At 42.3% G+C, this 20,913-nt stretch overlaps 1 protein-coding gene across 2 annotated transcripts in view; it reads left to right on the plus strand.

The window, feature by feature from the left end:
- Window positions 1-348: 348 nt before the first annotated feature.
- Window positions 349-20,913, plus strand: part of nos1 (nitric oxide synthase 1 (neuronal)) — a 61,071-nt gene continuing 40,506 nt past the window's right edge. For both annotated transcript variants that reach the window (XM_078170546.1, XM_033620149.2), the window contains exons 1-4: window positions 349-497; window positions 5,166-5,942; window positions 9,529-9,631; window positions 17,006-17,143. In XM_078170546.1, the coding sequence (XP_078026672.1) occupies window positions 5,221-5,942; window positions 9,529-9,631; window positions 17,006-17,143 (963 nt within the window). In that variant the 5' untranslated portion in view covers window positions 349-497; window positions 5,166-5,220. The remainder of the gene's footprint in view (window positions 498-5,165; window positions 5,943-9,528; window positions 9,632-17,005; window positions 17,144-20,913) is intronic.

Consider the following 20,913-nt stretch of genomic DNA (forward strand, 5'->3'; position numbering starts at 1 on the left):
TGCTTTTCAGCCTTTTCCTTTGAGTTTCCTTTACAGATCTAATCTTTATCCTCCCCAAATAATCCGACTTTACTGCAAGTTAAAGAAGATGACAGTGAAAAGTCTACATGTTGCAGTAGTGACACACCTTACCTTTCCCTTGCCTCCCTCTGAAGGCCCTACAGTAGGCTCTAGGAGGAGTGTGGATGCGAGGAGAGTCGGCTGTTGCATGCTGAGTGATGACGATAGCCGACATAACTAAACCCACCCACAGTTCATTTAAATGCCCGCGCACGGCTCTCTCCCAGCTCGTCACTGTGTCTCCCGTTGCTCTGCATTTATAAGGCGCCCCAGTGCGCGGAAAGGCACAAGCATGCCTCGTCTCTAGAGAGGCAGAGCGCGTCGCTGGTTTCCTTTTTGGATGAAAGACCTGTGCAGCCGCTGCTGAGGAAGAGCGCAGGAGTTTTACCCCAAGTTGACTGCAGCAGGTCGTTGTGACGGCGACCTTGTTCTCAGGGGTGAGTTGTTTCGTTTTTAATCACTCTGTGCTGCCTTTATATTTGTCCTTTTGTTTCTGACGGAAATTGAGGCTGCGCATTCCCCCGGTGGATGAGGATGCAGAGGAGCGATTATAGAGGATGAATGGAGCGTTCCTGAACTAATGTGTGAACCTGTGGCTAAGACAGGATGTATCTTACTAGAAAAATATCTTTGTTGCACAAAATATTAAAGTTTCCAGCCTGATTGTTGTTGTGTACTCACCAAAAAAAAGTGTCGACAGAACTTGCTGTTGTGGGAAATGCCTTTTAAATTCAAGCTCGATGGAACATTTTGTGCGTTTTTTGGCGATTGCATAAAACAGAGCAGTGCAAAATGAACCCAAACTAGATTTTAATGACTCGTCCCTGCATATTTGCTGACTGCTAAAATGTGTTTTGCATTTAAACATTGTTTATAGATGCAGTTTTAAATAATGTTGCATTTTGTGACTGGCTTTTTTTTTCTCTGAGTAGCAACACGCAGGTCTGTAGCTGCATGTATGCTGCACTTCTCATGACAGCAGAGACCAGAGAGAGGAGGGGAAATCTTGTTTTTACAGCCAGGGAGTTGTTGCAGAAATGTATCATCATCTGGTCCATCTGTATCTGTTGCTGTAGTGGAGGTGGAGATTTGAAAGCTGTTCTCCAGTTTAGTTTGCTGTTGCATGTTGAGTGATGGTGATGATGATGGCACTCGACGTAACTGAGCCCACCTGTTTGATGTACGTATGGTCAGACTGACCTGTTGGTGCAGACTGACGTATGAAAGCCAAACCTGTCTGACTAATATCACCCGGTACCCAGTTAATTAAGCCATATATATATTTCGGTAAATGTACCGTGTAAAGTAACAATAAAGCTGTTAGAAGTAGGTTTTGCCTCTCTGAAAGACATGGCCACAAAAACAGCTAAAAAGGGACCCAACATTTGGCCCCTGGATGGTTGCCCACTTTATCCAGCAGGTATTGTATAGCACCTTCATATTGTGGTCAGAAATACGTGGCTTTTTTGTCTCTAAACGACCGTTGAAACCAACAAACAAATGTTTGCAAATGCAAATCACACGCCCTGTGCGTAAACAGAACTACTTCAAACTTTACAATAAGAGGAATTCCTCAGTAGCTACCAGAGCAACAAACCAGGAATTATGTCCTGATTAATGACTACCTAATAAGTACTTTCTGAATGACTGTAGATAATGATGCACTCGAGCACAGCCCTGATGATCTTTCCACATACAAATGATTATTTGATATCCCGTGAGCCTGCGCGCAATTTCCTTGATGAAACGTTCATTTAGCTCAATCAGGTGCGAAATGGAACACTGCCAATAATTAACAGCGTTGCATTAATATTTAGAACATTAGCTCTTAACAGTGAAACCGTCCTTACCTCGAGCCAGACACTGCATCAGCCTCACAAAATCAGATTCCAGTCTTCATATTCAGAACACATCTCCATCAATATTCACACCCGTTTATTGCCAATTTCTGATCTTCGTAGGGTGCAGCTACAAAGAGGTGAGGATTAAAGGGCCGCTTACTTAAGTTATTCCTGCGCCTCGGGACATTTCCAAGACCACGACACTTTTTTCCTACAGCCACGAACTTCAGATCTGACCCCACCGATGTGTCATTTCATTGAGTATCAGTGGGTGTGGTGTTGAAGTGGTGGAACAGTCGGACTTTTTTTGTCACTTGTGGCACAATATATGAACATCTGGTGACTTTTTGGACTCGGGGGAAGTTTATATCGCGGCCACATCACACATTCAAGGACACAGCATGATTTTAAAAACATCTGAGCTGTTGCAGAGGAGCGGGGATAACAACAAGGTGTAGTGTGAAAATGAAGCTGCTGTAAAGGCGGAGCGCTGACCTTGGTGCTGAATTCTTCCTGCCGTGCGCCGCGTCCCTGCCCCTCGTATACCGACTGCTGGGCGCGCGCAGAGCACCTCAGCTGACGTACTGTACATTCCAGGCGACGCCGCCCACGCGCCCAGATGCTGCGACTTTAAAGAGCAGCTAATGCGCTTATTGTGCATTAGAAGAAGTAAAAAGCATCACTGTGGCGTCTGGTACACGGGGCGGGAGGGCAGAGACAATAAAACACAGGGTGAAATTTAAGAAAGGGTGCTCCAGGAGCGCAGGAATCTGCTCCAGTCACATGCCTTGTTGTTTTTCTCTGCTCAAAAGTTATGCAAGGATACGTGTAATCATGCTTGGTATGTGTCCTTGCACTCCAAATAAGAAGTGAAGTGTTGGCATTTCCTCTGAGTGCACCTAAGTATTGTAGTAAACATTTGCTGGCTATAATCAGAGGGTCTGCTCTATTTATGCTCTGTATAACAGGAAGCAACCCCATCATTCTGCACTACATAAGTAAAGTTTGTCATTTTGAAGGCTACAGTCTCTCAACCAGACACTTCTGTGCAACTTAAACTGGCTGAAAATTGTGGGGGAAAAAAAACACTTAAATAACGTTTCACCTCTCACTCTCTGGAGAAAACCAGAGGTGGAGGAAATACTCAGAAGTATAAGTAGCAATCCTGTCATGTGAAAATAAGTCCTGCTCTCAAACCAGCAAAATATACCTTAAAGTATCAAAAGAGTCTTTATGCAGAATGTCCCGATAATACAGGGTTACATAACAGGATCACTGTCATGTTAACTGCCATATACTGCTGGTTGTCATGTTGGGAAGGTTACTTTTAGAAAGTAATAGGTCACAGATTAGTTACCCTGTTAAAACATTTATTGAGTGATGCCACTGTTTTAATTACTTCATCAAGTATTGATCACTTCTTGATTACTTTTCTAACCAATGTTTCAAACTAGGCAATAAAGCTTAAAAAATAGTCAAAGCCAAAAGAAGGCATTCAGTTTTTTTCTACATATGAACCTTTTACTGAAAATAATATTTTTGGACGTAACCTCTTTGTTATCGCCGTTTCGATCAGTCACTGTGAAATCCACTGCAAAATTCAGATTTTTAGAACACGTTTGATTCCATTTTAACTGTGTCATTTTTATTTATATGTGTAGCTGCGACAGAGAGTGATTTGTTGTCTTTTATTAGCCGTGACATAACTGTTTCCTGTGGTGTTTAACGGCCAATCAAAGTGCTTGATGCAAAGTGCTGCGCACAGATGACAAAGACTGATTGATTTTATAGGTTTTCTAAGAAAAGACGGTAACTATAGATGTTAAATAAACATAGCTAGAATTAAACGTAAAACATTTCCATTATTTAAAATGTATATGAATAATAGAAGTATAAAGTAGCTTAAACTAGACATACCACAAAAGAAGTACCACAAGTTCTTGAGTAAGTACTTAGTTACTTTTTACCACAGGAGATATTTGCCTGAAACATTACAGCAGGGAAACTCAACTTGCTTTACCAAGGGGCCACTTCTGCAAAATGACAGGAGACCAGGGGCCCAATGATAAACAAACAAAACAATATTTATCAGCATATAAACAAATTGCCTGTTCTAAACCTTTTGTCGTTTGCTGATATCACTTATCTTTGCCAAAAGGGAAATCTTTGCACAGCAGCCCTGCACAGATAAGGTGTACGCAGGGGTGTTTCTAAGATTTAAAGACCTCTGGCAACCTGGTCTCACTCCAAAGTCGATATCTGGAGCTTGAGCTTGAGTGACTTGCAACGTCCAACACTGACGAAAAAGCTGTCCTTTAACACTGGCATGATACGCAGCCAGTCGGCGTTATAGTTTAACTTTGTTCGGTGGCGTCAGGGGGAAACCTGCTGGCGAAAGGCTGAGTAGGGCGGGCATGAGGGGTGGTGGATGGGTCCAAGAAACACCGGTGTTCATGTCTTGTGAGATTATAAAGCAAAACCCTGGTCTTCTTTCCAAAACCTAACCACATGCTTTAGTTGTTGAAGGAAAAAGTCAATTTGTGGTGTTGTACTGAGGAGCATTTATTTTGAAAGAGACTGTATGTAAACGGTAAATTTCCTGTGTCAGTGGAAGTGTATTTTGAAAAGAGACAATGCATGTAACGGCAGAACTTGACACGGTGTCCCAGAATGTCCAACGCAACCAGGGTACCTTTCGCGTCGTATGTGGACGTGGAAAGTCCATGACCAAACGTGTGACAAGGTTGGAGAGAGAATGTGTTGCCTCTGTCAGCGTCCAAGGGATCCTCACCTGGCACTTTCTTTTTTAATAAACAAGCTTTATTATGATGCTTTTATGCACCTTTTTAACATTCCAAGTACAAAAATATTCTCCATGTGAATCGTCGTGAATTAGAAAATGTTCATTAGGCCACCCGGCGCCCTATTGTGAGCCAGATTTAGCCCACAGGCCGTAAGTTGAGTATCACTGCATTGCACTCTGATACAGTCTTTAGTCACTGTGATGCCATTACTGAGGATCACAAGAGGTATGAGCAGGTCTGATCAGTTGGATAATAGACTTTCACATCCATGACGATATTTTGCATCCGCAGCTCAGCAGCATGTAATGATCTGTGTAATATTACACTCTGCTTGAATGACTCATATACCCTCTTTGACTTATGTTAAATCAACGCACTGTAAACAAATTATGCAGTGAAGGTAATTTCCTCTCCAACTAATAGAACTTCTACTTCCCCTCCTCCTTCTGTTGCTTTTCAGAAACATCCCTGGGGACACACATATACTCACACGCAAGCACACACACACAGGCACCATGCAGGAGTCAGAGCCCACAGTGTGCCAGCTGCAGCCCAACATCATCTCAGTGCGTCTTTTCAAGAGGAAGGTCGGTGGTCTGGGCTTTCTGGTGAAGCAGAGGGTGTCCAAGCCACCTGTCATCGTGTCTGACCTCATCCGTGGCGGTGCGGCAGAGGAGTGCGGCCTGGTGCAGGTGGGCGACATCGTTTTGGCTGTCAACAACAAGCCCTTGGTAGACCTGTCCTACGAACGGGCCCTGGAGACACTGAAGAACGTTTCCCCTGAGAGCCACGCTGTGCTGATCCTCCGTGGGCCTGAGGGCTTCACCACCCACCTGGAGACCACCCTGTCTGGAGATGGCCGCCAACGCACAGTGAGGGTCACACGTCCCGCTTTCCCACCCTCAAAGTCCTACGAGCACTGCTCCCCTCTCAGCCCATTCAGCCCCGGGCAGCAGCAGCAGGTCAACAAGGAGCCCCAGCTTAGGGCCATTGAGAACCTATCCTCTCCGTCCATCACCCAGTCGCTCCTGCAGAGGGGAGGCGTGCAGGTCCAGGACCCCCTGCTGACGAGGGATGGGAGCCGCGGCACTCTCCTGTGCAACGGGCTGGAGGAGAACAATGAGCTGCTGAAGGAGATCGAACCGGTGCTGCGCCTCATCAAAAACAGCAAAAAGGAGATCAATGGAGAAGGACAGAGGAATGTGGGGAGAAGAGACGCCGAGATTCAAGTGGCCTGGTAATTTGTGATGAGATACTATCCTATTGATCCCTCAGTTAAAGTGTCTTTGTGCTTGTTTCCCTCCACAGTGCAGGTCTGAGTTAGAGCCAGGGTAGAATTAGAATCACGATTTAGGTCAGGGACTTTTCAAAAAGATGGTTAGTGGCTGACTCGAGAGCCAACACCTGGCCCTCTGATTGAAAGAAAGTCTGCCCACTCACTCTGCCACCCTGCAGTCCCTAAACTACCTGACCCAGCTGCGTTGCATTAGCAGCTACAGACAGGCTCTCATTCACCTAATATCACTCAGTGTACAGTGCCAGGTAATTACTGTCTGCACGCTGATCTCCAGCAAACCTCAATTAAGATGACATCGCTCACAATATTCATCATGACCAGCTCGGTTGCTATTCTCCAATTACTGGGGCAACTGCTCTATGAAGCTTCTATAAGCTTATATAAACAAACAATTACATGAAACTTCCTCCCTTGGACCAAGATTTTGGGTTATTTACCTACATTTTTGGCCCGAGATTGGTTAAAAAATTTTCAGGAAATGATTGTAAGGATGCTATTGCAATCAGTATGGAGCAAGAACAGTAACTTTTGATACTGAAAACAAAATCTGGCATTGAAAAGGGAAACACTGGCTCTTAAATAAGTTATGCTGAAAAATAAAACCCAGGCATTACAAATTATTAGCATCAGATTAAGTCAGATCTGCAGAACAAGAGCAAGGACAGTAAGTTTTGGCATCAAAAATAAAATTTTGGCATTGAAAAATGAAATATTAGCACTGAAAAAAAAGTTCCACTGAAAAAATAAAACTGTTATTAATTATAAATATTTGCATTTTATTTTTTATTTATTTTTCAGAGTGATTTTTTAATCCTTAAGGGTTTTTTTTTTATTTATTGTATTTTATTTTTTATTTTTAATAATATTTATCTGATATTTTCCGACATTCTGATAATTTCCTCCCTTTGCAGAGTGATAGATTTTTTTTAAATCCTGAAAGTTTTTTTCTTCTTCTTCTTCTTCTTCTCATTATTATTATTATTATTATTATTATTATTATTATTATTATTATTATTATTTTAAACTTATGTCACTCTATTTCCACAGAATCTGCATACACAGGAGAGAACGTCTCTCTCAGTAATGCAAGAGTGATGTGACACTCAAAAGACTGGCATCGAAAAACACATCAGAATGACAAAAATATCAAAATAAAATTATGCGTGATGTTTTATTTTTCAGTGGAACTTTTTTCCCTTTTTTTAATGCTAAACCTTATTTTAATGCCAAAACTTACTGTCACTGTTCTCGCTCTGTACATCTGCCTTAACTCGATGCCACAGTTCAGATATAAGTGTTAGGATAGACATTAGACACAGTATCTGCTTCATTAGCATCCGTGTCAATTCCCATATTAATGTGACATAGTAGACCCCAATTAGCATACTGCAACACAAAGCGTGTCTCAAACTTGTCATTAGAAGATTTGTTATTTGTTTGCAAGAGAGCGAAACTTCCAAACAGTCCCTCTTGGTTATGGAGGTCAAGTGCAGCAGTGTTTCAGCGAGCGAGTCGTTGAGAAGTGTGAAATTGGCAACAAGTATGTGCGTTCAACATTTCTACTTCTTAACATTTAATGAGAGAGGTTGACAAATGTGGGTCTGGGATTGCTTTTAGTTTGTTTCAAGTGTTCACTCTGGACCAGCTATTCATAAAGCTTTGCAGCCAATATTCCATCCCCGGCTCGGTCTAAATGGTCTGCACAGTGTACTGTTGATATTGGCATCTCAGTTATTTGCTATTGTGCTCCCACGACCGATTGAAATCAAATTGAGGCTACAGTCTCCTTTAATCAATATGTCATTCTTGACCAATCCATGCACATCCTCCTCTCTTTCATAGATACACTCTGAGTGATTCATTGCAGTCCAGGAGGACAGTGAAGTCTTTCTGAAATGGCCTTTTTTTCTCAATGGGGTTGAAGCTTATACAATATAAAGAACATGTTGACATTTGGTCACCAGGAAGGAGCTAACTTAATTAAAATTTTGGCTTTGAAAGGTGGCCTTCTGTAGAGTTCTGAGAAAAGGTTATTATATAAAGAATAACCAATAATGTTTGTTTTCTTTCTGGACACATTTATGAATCAACATCTCTCAAATTATTTCTTGATGACTGTTTGCCTGGAATCCAATGGCACATTATAACTGATAGCTTGCTTTCAGAGCAGAAGCAGTTGCAATTTTGCAATTCAGCATGAGGCCAGTGTTGCTCTACGTCAGAGTCAGAGCTGATGACAAACGACACGTGCAACTCCCCGCGTTGTTTCTGCGTGTCTGAATTCCACCTCTGGATTGTGGGGATAAAATAAGCTCGTGCAAACTGCGCCAATAAAGAGATACAGTGTGGCAGGGAGTGTGAAAGGGAGGAGGGATGCCTGTGAGGATTTACAGTTAGCATGGACACATGCTCGTGCTCAGAAAGATGGGGGGTGGGGGGTGGGGGGGGTGAAGTGTGAAAGACAGTAGATGACGATATGTGGGCGTTTTCGATTAGAGGAACGCAAACTTGAAATCACACGTCGATGAGTTTGTCGTGTTTATTCACGTCTCGTGTGGTTTGCCACAGCAGCAGCGCAGCCATCTCCCCTCCCCCCTTCTAGTTTAGTCTCTCGGGATTGTATAGTTACAGCTCAGAGTGAGATCTCTCACTGTTCATATCCCGTTCTTCTTATCTTTGGAGGGTGAGTGGCAGCTGTTTGTACAGTGAAGTGTGTTGTCATGTTTAAAGCAAAACAGAAATCCAGTCAATCATGTTGAGTTGCCGTTTGTCTGTGCAACGTGTTTAAATGACCAAATAAAACTCTCACCAGTCTAAATGCAGCGTTAAGCCAAGCAAGTGAGCTTATGTCATCAAACCTAAATGCAGTTTTAATATCCGGGATGAACTTGTAACATGTAGGCAGGGAAAGTGCTGTAGCAACATTTTTTTTTTTTTCATTTATTCCCAGAGACCCTTAACAATCAAAGTGGCTAAAATGATTGAAATCACAATGTCAATACACCTTTCGCAATTAACTTTGAAGTCCCTGTTTCCCCTCTGTCACTCACAAGGGTTTTTTTCTTGTAAGTTTTAGTGGCTTACGCCCACTTCCTCTCAGGATGAAGTTGGAGCAGAGCTGTGGTGAGAAATTGCTGAGGCTGACCTGCGTGTAGGAGCAAGTTGTCCCACTGCAGCACCGCAACAGGTGCAAAAAAGAAACACAGGAGAGCCTGAGAGATGCCAGCCAAGCTCCGTCTGCACACCCACGAAGGCCTGACGAAGAAAACACCTATGTGGGTGTGCAGACCCTTTAGAAATTGAGCAGGGATTCCTGATTTAATAGCATTTTGGAGACTGTACAAATCCATGGTGTATTTATTTGTAAAGATGGAAGAAAGGAGGTTTGTTTAATGTCACTGTGTGTTTGCATGGACGTGTGTGTGTGTGTGTGTGGTTTGGCTGGGGTTATAATGTGAGTTGAAAGAGCTATTTTGCACCAGATGTGAGCACACGCACCTGACAGAAAATTGTGTATGACCTCCAGGGACCTCGGCGTGGGAAATGGCACGTCTCCTCAGCTGCCGTCAGATAACAAGAGAATTCTGGAAAACATGCCGGTGGTGGACCACAACGCCGACACTGACATGGTAAAATGAAACAAATGTTCAACCTTTGAAATGATTATGAGTAGAAGAGATCATGTGTAGGCATACGTTTGTGCAACTCTACTCTCTTAGATCAATAACTCCAGTATTCTTGTATCTGTGTGTGTTTGCAAGTGTTTACGAGCGGGCCTGCTAAGTGAATCTCAGCAGCTGTATAATGCATGTGCACCCATGGCTGCCTTTGCCTTTCCGGCTTTTTAGCCTTGTACAATAATCCACACTATTGGCACTTTCCCAGCTTTCAGAAACTGAGCACGCACATCTGTGTTGCTTCTTTGCACATAGTAGTAAAGCCGTTGCTTAAGATCCCATCACCTAGGCATTAGATTCTTCCGGGGAGGAAAGCTGCTGCAGCATTAAATCCAGCTTATGCCTTCCACACAGAAGGGTCTGGTCACAGGTCTGAGTGTCTGTGACAGGGATCGTGTTGTAATCTGCACATGGTCTGCGTTATCCACCCACTTGTGACGTTGCTCGAGCCCCCATCAATGGGACCGGATGGGGCGAAATCATTTCAGGAGGCCTAATGAATACGTGCAGCTGCTGATCTGTCTCTCTCCATCAAATGTGGCCCCTGTAGAAATTACCCAGCCCCTCAGACCTGCAGAGTGGAGAGTGTTAATGTGCATGCTTGTGAGGATGTTTGTGTGAGAGTGCGGGGAGGGGTGGGTGGGTGGGCGATACGTTATTGATGGCGGTTTGAGAGATTATGTGTGCATGACGTGGTAAGAAGCCATATCTCTTTCCTGGTAGTGTTTGCTCAGACAGAGGAAACCTATGTGCTTGTGAGATTTGTGAAATGGAATCAGTTGTGTGTGTGTGTGTGTGTGTGTGTGTGTGTGTGTGTGTGTGTGTGTGCGTCCAGTACACGCACACTTACTCATGCAAGCAGCAAGAGGTTTCCCTGCAGGCGTTTTGCTAGACGCTGATGCTAACTTTGATGGCTCATCGCTAAAGTGTTTAATTCAATAGACTCAAGTCAGACACTGAAGGGTTTCAAAAAATTTAAGCCGATCTTTTTTTGGTTGATACAAGGATTTCAAGTGGCGTGTTGATGGCTTCCAAATTAGTTTTTCTCACTTTGGTGAAGGCTTGAGCTTCCACTGCTTCCCAATTACTGCTGGAAAGATGGTGTTCTTATAAAACTGGTCTGTCTGTGCAGTAGAAAGATTTAAATACTTTTGAAATTGGTGCCGTGTGACTTAAGAAAACAGAGGCCGTGGTGTTTGCTTTTGCTCAAGAAGTAGAAAACTCACAACTACCAGAATGCACTGTGCCACACTGGACCAGTAAACACTCACGCTGCTGAGTGACTTAATGTGAATTTGGCTGTTTCTGCAGGAAACAACATTGCATCTGGCTGATAAAAAAAACGATCTCGAATTACAGGTAAACAGTAAACTAAAATATGTTTCCGGAAACGATTGAGACGAGAAATAGGCAACGCAGTATCAGAATATTGGTTCATATTTCATCAGCACTGCACTGATTCACACATACAAACAGACTAACAGTGTTCCGTACACTTTTTGCCCTTTAGAGCATGTCAGCGATCACCCCTCCATTATTTAGAGTCAGACAAGCATGTCTGTGTGCTCAGTCCCTGGGGAAACATCCACGGCACCGTCTACACTCTGACCAACAGTGTTTAAAAATAAGTAGGGAACAGGAACACCTCTACCTCTGATTCATGATATCAGAGGCTCAACGGTGTTCCATACAGGCGACCAACAATGTTGCATACAGAGCACATATCATCCTGAGACCCTGTGTCCTCATGGACATCACATTTTGGGTTTAGTGTACCTTACACTTCATTCTACTTAACTTAGACCTGTAGTCCTCGTTTGTGGATGTTTTATGTGCCATCTAGTAAGGTGCAGACACACCAAACCGACATCAAAGAACTAGCGGCGATGAAAGCCAACTGTTGCGTCGTCTACGTCGCCTGACGTCGCCTGACGTCGCCCTGTGTCAGTTGCATTTGAATACCTGCCTGCCTGACAAACCCGCTGCTTCTTCCCACTTTAACCTGAATAACAAACCAGGGCTCAGTGCTCTGGTTGGATCCAAACAGAGAGCTGGGGCTAGCTCAGAGACTAGCGGAGGCTAACTGGCTGTGCTTCCCTCCGGTCATGCTGCGGCTAACGCTCCGCTAGCCGCTCCCAGCTAGCTCCGGTTTGTTATTCAGGTTAAAGTGGGAAGAAGCAGCAGGTCTGTGGGCAGCTGAGTGAAGTGGAGCCTGAGGAGGAAGCACCGGTTAGCCCTGGTTTCACTACAGGCAGATTCACTCGCTACAGGGGCGAGGAAATAAAACCTCAACAGCCAATCAGAGTGTACTCTCTCACCGACAAGCTCCGCCGCTGATTCAACATGCTCAATCAGCTGAAAAGCCGCCGACACTGAAGTGCCAACGGTGCGGAACACACCGCAAAAACCAGGGCGACTGACGCTCACTGACGGCCCAACTTTGGTCAACGGCCAACCATTGGCTAGGTGTGTCAGGGCCATAAGAGCACAATACACTAATCTATGTAAAAACAAGATGGCAGCCATCTCTGCCAAGTCAGTCTGCAGCCGATCACGACACAAAAGTGGCCAAGGTTTAAAACCTGATCACATTTTATGGTTGAAAATTGTTTATTTATTTGTTGTCCCATGTGAGGACACTGGGACTTTATTATTGTTGACAGTGTTAAGTTTTTTTTATACTTATCGGGACCTACTGATCCCAAATAGCTAGGAGAAACAAAAGTTCAGGTCTTTGGATGATATAACACGATTTCAACAGCGAAAATATTTCAGAATTCATGAAATGTTATCTGTTGTTATTATTTACTATTATGTACTACTGATACTATTATTTATTTTGAATGAAGCATCATCAACTATGTGTGAAATCTGTGAAAATGCTATCATCATTGCTCACAGGATGACCTGCCAACAGCATCAGCAAATTTATTCAAAATGTACTCTCTTGCCATCTCCCCTCTCAAGCTGCGGTCAGGACTGGAGCCTGCCCTCCCTTCATTATCAAGCGTTACGGTCGTACCTGGAAGACTTACTGAAATTTCACAGGAACAAATTGGATGGTCAAATTGCTTGGTCGGGAATGATAGGAGGGCACTTGAAAATGAAACACGTATATATTTTAATCATTGCCCGGAAGTCTTTATTAGGTCATCTGCAGCCTGTGGAGCTTTGTTAGCGTACAGAACACTGTAAGTCAGTGTTACCCACATTGTTAAGAAACAAAGCTGGTTGAAAGCCTCCCTTTTTGTTTAATAAGGCTTTATTGTTATTGTTTAATCAGACACAATGGCTTAATCACCACTGAATAAGGTAGTCAATTGTTTTTTAATGACTAAACCATTATAATATTTAACGAACAGAATCTCCTTTAATTTCTCAGGCTGTCAGTCTTCTTTTTCTCTTTTCCCATCTACCCCCTGTCTTGCGTTCATCATCTCTATTTCCCATCAGAAGTTTTAATTGATGGCTGAATGAGGAACTTTTTACTGCTTAACTGCATTTACCAGAAAGACTTTGGTCATTACGCCCGTTATGAAATTATCTTCATCAGATTAGCTTCAATTATCTTCATCTCTAGCTCCATGGATGCTCCCCTCTGTTACATCCACACCTTGTTCTTGACATTGAGGCCTGGTGATTGATGCATTATGACGGGATTTACATGTGCTGTAAGTGTACGTGTGGGCCAGTAACTTCCCTCAGTAATGTGGGCTACATGGTGGAGGACTGTGTCCTTAAAGCAGGCTGGACTTGAATTATTATTTGTTTAATGCCGGCCCCCCATTATATATACAAACAGTGGTAGACCTTTGTTTATTAGTTTAAGATTATTTTTAAACCAGAGTTGTGTGTGCCATGCTAGTGTTGCAATGCCTGCAAGCTTTCCATTCTTGCATGCCACATACGATAGCAGATTTACATGTGAAATTATTGCAGGTTTTTTAAACAATGGGTCCATGATTTCAGGAAGAGGTATCCAGCCTCAAACTCTTTAAATGCCACTATGGCTGTGTCTGAAAAATAGACTGTATATAAAGATGGACGGCATGACAGCTCCCTAAAAGTGAAGCCAAAACCTCTTGATCGCCCCCTGGTGGCTGGCTGCAGTATAGGTCATAAACCCCGCCCCCTCCATTTAAGCAGATGTCACATGGGCCAACGTAAAAACTCAAAGTATGTCAAACAATTTTTTTTCCCCAACATAGTTTTCTGTCATTTTAGGTAGTTCTTATCACACTGATCTTTAAGTGCTATATCGTAAGCAGCTGGACTTGCTTGAGTTTCTCGAGGACGTTTCACCTCTCATCCATTGAGGTCACACTTGAGTTGACCTGGATGACTAAGAATATTTGCCAACTTATAACACAGATGTATGTTCAAGTTTTGTTTAAATTAGCTATTTGATGCTATAAAAAAGTGGCATGACGTCATGATTGACCAGTGCGTGCGTCAATCATGCTCGCAATCAATGGTGTTGCTCACAAGTGGGTCGGATGGGTGTGTGGAAGGAAACTCAATATTGTGACTAAGCTTCCTGATCGCCACTGGGCAGACTCTGGCAACAAATTACATCACCAGTGCATTTTGGCTTCATTTTTGTACAGTGGGAGGAAGTGGAGATGTGTTGTCCATCTATATATGTAGTCATTAGTCTGAAACCACTTCCTGTTTATTAAACAGTGCACTATATTTACTGTGTGCCATTTAATTGGAGTGTCTGAATTAGGGCTGGGTATCTTGTACTCGATACTTTTAAGGCACTGTCCAAAATAACCCTGTACCAAGCAGTATCAAAACCTCTCCAGTCTAACAATGCCTGCGTTTGATACTTTTTGCATTTGAATCTTGAAAAAATTGACTATTTGTATGGTTTTGCTAGCAACCAATCATTGCAGGTGTTCTTCGATTTAACACAACTTGTGATTGGCCCACTACCACAGCAGCTACAACCCAATTAGTCTGTGGTATGGTGAAGTCAAGCATGGTGTATTTGACAGTTCAGTGTGTTGGGATGCCACCAAAATGTTCAAAAGTTGTTAAAATAATGTAAGTAGTTTATTAAATGCTTCCATTCACATGATGGGTATAAAAAGGTATTAAATAAAGTACTCTGTTGGTATCAATATCACGTCAAGGGAGCTGGTATCAGTACTGGTATCATACTATTTCAAATGATAGCTGGCCCTAGTCTGAATTTTAAGCATGTAAGTCTATCCACTAGTGTCCATAGTATGTACACTTCTCTCTGCTAACAATCCCAAGATGCAATGCTTTGCATTTTACAAGTGCAACAATTACCATTGAGTGACTCTACAGTTGTCAGTGATGATGCTTATGATTAGTAAGCATCCAAAATCTCAATTTACTGCTCCTTATTGAGTATACTATTGAGTGTCTATTATATCCTCCTGAGACCCTGTGTCCTCATGTGGACGTTACAGTTTGGTTTTACTGGACCTTATACTTCATTCGGCTTAACCTGGGCCTGTTGTCCTTGTTTGTGGACACTTTTTGTGCCATCTAGTGGCAGTAAGAGCACAATACACTAATCCATGTGAAAACAAGATGGCAGCCATCTCGGGCCAAGTAAGTCTGTAGCTGACACAAAAGTGGACAAGGTCCAAAACCTGAATAAATTTAATGGTAGAAACTTATTTATGTGTGATTAATAATGTTTGTGTGCTATACAAACTTTAACAATGTTAGCAATGGCAACAAGCTAAGATGCTGTAAAGTCCTGATTTTAAGATGTTGGGAATTTATGATCATCTCGTTCGAGGATATTGGGACTTGTTGACAATGTTTAGTTTTTATATCAGGTCTTATTGATCCCAAATAGCTAGAAGAAATTATATTTGCATACCATACAAAAGTTCAGGTCTCAGGAGGATATAGGGAATAGTGAAGAAGGGAGTGATTTTCATCCTTTGACAGACTTGCCTTTCTTAGCAGCCTTGGGTAAGCCATGATTAGACAATCTCTGTTCAGGGGAGGAGTTTAGCAAAAGGTCAACAGGACAATTATATCTGACACAGGATTCTCTCCCTTTACCTTTCTTGATGTAAGTCTTTCTTGCTCAAACATTTACTTAGCGGTCATCCAGTTTTTTCAGCTGCAAAAAAAGATGTTCATCCTTCCACGGTGAATCTGACATTTAAGATTTACATCAGTACAGATGTACAAATAAAGAAAAAAGTAAACTGACATTTACAGGTTGTTCATATAAGCGAGCTTCTCTGAAAGCCGCATGTGGCATTCATAGAAAAGTAACTTTTTAGATGTAAATGCCAGAGCTATAGCTCCCGGTCACTGAGCGACAAGCCTAATATTCATATTCAAATACACACCCGCTCTGATTTCTCTGTCAGCAAGCCTTCTTCTGTACGTCTGATTTTCTTTGCCTGTTTGACTGAGAGCTCTCTTTACGCTACAATGATCTTTCTTCCTGTCCGCAACCTTGGTGATAACAATGTGTCATATCTGAGCCGCACGGTGGGGGTTACTGTTGTCGGAGCACGAGCACACAGGAGCTAAGCTCTTTACTCTCAGTGTGTGCAAAATCAAACTCAATTCAATCCACCTCGTTCCTCTGTGCTGTTTGAGAGGATGCAAAATGACAATGAGACTCAACTGCCGTGACTCTGTTGGCATTCGTCTTCCCAGCGAGCGTGATGATTGTGGCACTGTTGTTCAGAGGATGCTCCACTGTGCAATTAGCAATGCTGTGGGAGATGATGAAAGAGCTTCCAAGGTGCGGGATTGATTACTCTGATCTTTGGCAATCACTCGGTGCCTTCCTCTAGGAACGCTTACAGTTGGCTTTGGGGTTAAATTGCAGGCATTCATAAGTCAGTAGCTACAGTATTGGAAAACCCAGTGAGCCAAGAGTTAGCTTCCCATCAGCCTGCTGTTAAATGTTGATTGCTTTTATCCTGGAGTGGGAAATAAAGCAGAAATGGAGATGGGAGACAATGTAAGTAGTTTCTGTGCATATATCTGTGCTCCAGAGACTTTAGCACAATGACAGTCGACAGACAAAGCCTCCCAGTGGTACTAAAAGTCCTGTTAAACTTCTCCTAGATATTACTCATGTCGTTTTCATCCAAAACTTGCCAGTCAATGTCCATTTGTTGTGCTCAAATCCACCTCCCCGCAGTAAGAGGGCTGCATCTCCCTTCAGCTTACCACAGTATGACTCCCAGTCATAAACAACTTATCCAGCTTGCATGAAAGGTGTCTAAGAGGTCAGAACCTATTAGCCAGACGCAGTACAAAGGCATGGAGTAATGACTCATCTGTAAATGTCTGCGTGCCCTTTTCCAGCCCCCGGCCCAGGGCAGGACCTCACCCACCAAGTCACTGCAGAATGGCAGCCCCTCCAAGTGCCCCCGCTTCATCAAGATAAGGAACTGGGAGACTGGCACCGTCTACAACGACACGCTCCACCACAGCTCCAGCAAGGTAAGGCATATGGAAATCAGCCCAATTAACGGTTGGATGAAGCCGTCTGCTGCAGCATTTACATGTGTAGCTGAGGCAACCTCCCTGGCAAGGAGGATTTTGATGTCATGATTCTAGTCGCCCTTTAATAGCCAGGATTTCCATGCCAGTGGTGAATCTTATGAAGGTCTGTGGGGTGCTATTGTTTCTGACACACTTCACTAAAAAGGAACCTTCTGGCACCAAGTGACCAGGAAAACACCTGTGTGATGCAATCGTAATGCAATGCAATACAACAGGCCTGCAAACATAACTTTATTCAAAAACTTACTGTAGTTGTTTGTGTGTTGACTCAAGGGCTGCAACTAGCTATACCTAAATGTATTATTGTTATTGGTGCATCTGCTGATTATTGCCCCTCTCAGTCATAAAAAATGAAATGCCACATCTTCAGACTGCTTGTTTTGTTCAACCAACAGTTTGAATCCCTAAGATATTCACTTTGCCATTACATGGGATGAAGAAAAGCAGCAAATCCTCAGATTTCAGTTGCTAAACAATGGGGTGGCTGTGACTCAGAAGGCATAACAGGTTGTTTTCTGACCCCAAATTGCTCCTGATGGCTGTGCCATTGGTGTGTGAGAGTGTTTAAATTGAGTAGCAGGTGGCACCTTGTACAGTGGCCTCAGCCGGCAGTGTGTGAATGTGTGTGAATGGGTGATGTGACATGTAGTGTAAAAGTGCTTTGAGAGGTTGGAGGACTGTGCAAGGCTGTGCAAGTCCATCCATTTACCATTTAGAAAGGTTTTGCATTTATTCTTGAAAATGACTTGTTTTTTTTTATTCACTTGTAAGATTTGAGGCTGTGCTTTAAATTGAAAGGTATTATAAATATTTAATCCACCTCATTTGAATAGAAGGTATAAGGAGGAGAAAAAGTATTTGAGAAAGTTGGTGATAAAATGCAATTCAGTCCAATAAGACTTAAAACTATGCCCTCAAAAATGACCATAGCAGTGGCATAAGATGGGCCTCAGTGCCAGATTTTGCCGCTACAATAGCTACTGTATATTGCATCATGTCATTACATGGTCAAATAGAGTGTTTACGTTGGACAGCATCAACATACATATTACCTAGCAATCATTTTTGCATATCGGTACCAAGAGAAAAAATGAAGTCAATGGAGAAGTGCAAAAAACTGCAGTTCCTCTAATGGCCACTTGAGGCTGACAGAGATGAGTTTGACTTTTTAAGGCATAAAAATCAAATGGCACCATTATCTATTTACTATAAGTTCTTGTTTGATCATAGTTCTATTTCTTTTTCTCAACCATCTATGGGCCCCACCATCCCAAGGGCCCCTGTGCAGCTGCACTGCCTGCACTGTCTATATTTACGCCCCTGGACCATAGAGTCACATCAGTACCTTTATGTGTAATATTAGAATTATACACTTAACAAACAAATCATCTATAACAGGACCGCTATATTGCATTTCATTACAGTATTACGGGGTTTCTATTGTTAGGGTCGGTAAGTAAAATCTCACAAATACATGGTTTGCATATTGCACATTACAGTAAAAGATTTAGAGGTTCAAAACAGAGCGTATGCCAATATTACTGATAACGATAGAGAGATGATCTGATTTTTTTAAATACTACAAGTTCAAAAAAACGTCCGGTGTGTAAAGTCATAGACATGCAGAGCTTTATACAAAGGTGACAGATATGATATCTGTGGCTTTAACCGAATCCTAAAGGCACTGATGTACATAAATACAGTATATTGGCTGACTGAAAAAACATTTAGCCTGCCGACTTACCAACACATAATTTGCAAGTCAAGTAGATTGAAGAATAATAGCACAGCGTGGCGTGCCTTTTCTCTGCTTCTCACTAAGTCTTCATACATTAGAGAGCTCTTGCCTGAGATGATTGAGCTCATTACTATTTAGCTAGAAAGCGGAGGGTTTGTGAAAACTGGGGGGAAGCTTATGATACAATAAATGCTTTGGAAAAGACATCACCAAAGTTATAACAGCTTATTCTAAAGGAAATATGAATGTCTGCACCAAATTTCATGGCAATCCATCTCATAGTTATCGTGACATGTCACTCAGAACATCAGTTTATAGCCGTAACATGTAAAACTAGGGATGCAAGATGATATTGGCACGTCGTCATCTGTATCAGCTGATGTTGGAATCAGCAAACATGCTTTTTTTATTTTGCACAATGAATGAATATTACATATGTTAAAAAGTATTCTATTTCATGTCTTTATCTGCTGGTGGGCCGTCACGTTAAGAGTATGCATGTATATTATGATGTTAATTCTACTTCAGAAGAGACTTGATGATTGTTAAAATTAGCTAGTGAAAAAAGTGGATGTATAGATATCGGTATTGGTAATAGGCCAAATAAGTTGTTATGTATTGGCATATCGGATATTGGAAAAAAAATCCAATATTGTGCATCCCTATTTAAAACACTTCTGCATAAACAGTCTCACACACTGGTGAGTGGTGCGCCTTTTCTGTTGATGTATTAAATATTTTAGCGAAAATAGATGTGTTTGGGAAGCACTGAGCATACGACTGAATAACATGGATCATACTGCATGAGTTGTGTGAGAGTTTGCTAATGGTTTTGATCAAGTTTTGCAGTTGTTACACTGACTTCAATTCATCAAGAATGTTTGCCTGTTCTGGATTCTTCGTTCACTAGAGGCATGCAAGAAAACCATTTTCTTCCCAAATTGAGTTATTGACACACACAATCATTTGGGGCGTGAAGTATTCCTTTAAGGTGGATGTTTTGTTGACCCAAAATCCGCCCCAAATGTCTCCTTATGAGGAGACATTTGGTGTCACTTCGAAGTCATCCAAATCTGGCACTTGGGCAGTGACTTGCGGTGTGAGGAACCAACGGAAAAAGATGTCTTTTAAAGTCGGCATGATATGCAGCCGGTTGCCGTTATAGTTAACCAGGGCTGGTGGGAAATGTGGGAAACATTCAGAGGGAAATGTGATGGGACAGGGACAAAATTTAAGTGGCCAAAGTCCAAGTGGGGTGGGCGGGAAGGGTGGTGTATGGATCCAACAAACGACTTTCACTCAAGAGAGTGGTGTTCACGTCCTGTAAGATTATAAAGCCAAACCTTGTTCTTTTTTCATAAACCTAACCACGTATTTTTGTTGCCCTAACCTAACCATGTGTGTTTGTTGTTGAAGAAAACAAAATGTCTGTATGTTAACGTTAAATTTCCTGTGAAAACTGAAGTGTATTTTGAAAGACGACAATGCATCTAACAGGCAGAACTTGACACGGTGTCCCAGAATGTCAACAACCAACACACCCAGGGTACCTTTCACGTCATATGTGGACATGGAAAGTCCGTGACCAAACATCAATATGTGACGAGGTCGGAGTGAGAATGTGTTGTAATGTCACACTTTTTCCTCCCTATTGCTATCGATGGACAACTGCCATAATCTCAACAGCTGCTAGAGGGCTTTAAATGTAAACCTAACTTTATGGGCACAAAAACAAAATGTAATCTTACGCAAATGACTAATATTGTGTTTTTTCTTGGGAAGTCAACCTCATGGTGGCTTTGAAAAGCTAAAGAAATACTTCATCCTCCAAATGAACATTTCTGTTTTAGTTACTCATCCTGTGTTGAATTGCTGAAGAAAACCGATTTTCTTGCATGCCTTAATGGTGAACGAAGAATCCAAAAACATAGAAAGTTCTTGATTAGGAGTCTTATTTATCCAGTCGTAA

This window comes from Epinephelus lanceolatus, chromosome 9 (assembly GCF_041903045.1).
Source record: "Epinephelus lanceolatus isolate andai-2023 chromosome 9, ASM4190304v1, whole genome shotgun sequence".
NCBI classification, from domain to species: Eukaryota; Metazoa; Chordata; class Actinopteri; order Perciformes; family Serranidae; genus Epinephelus; species Epinephelus lanceolatus.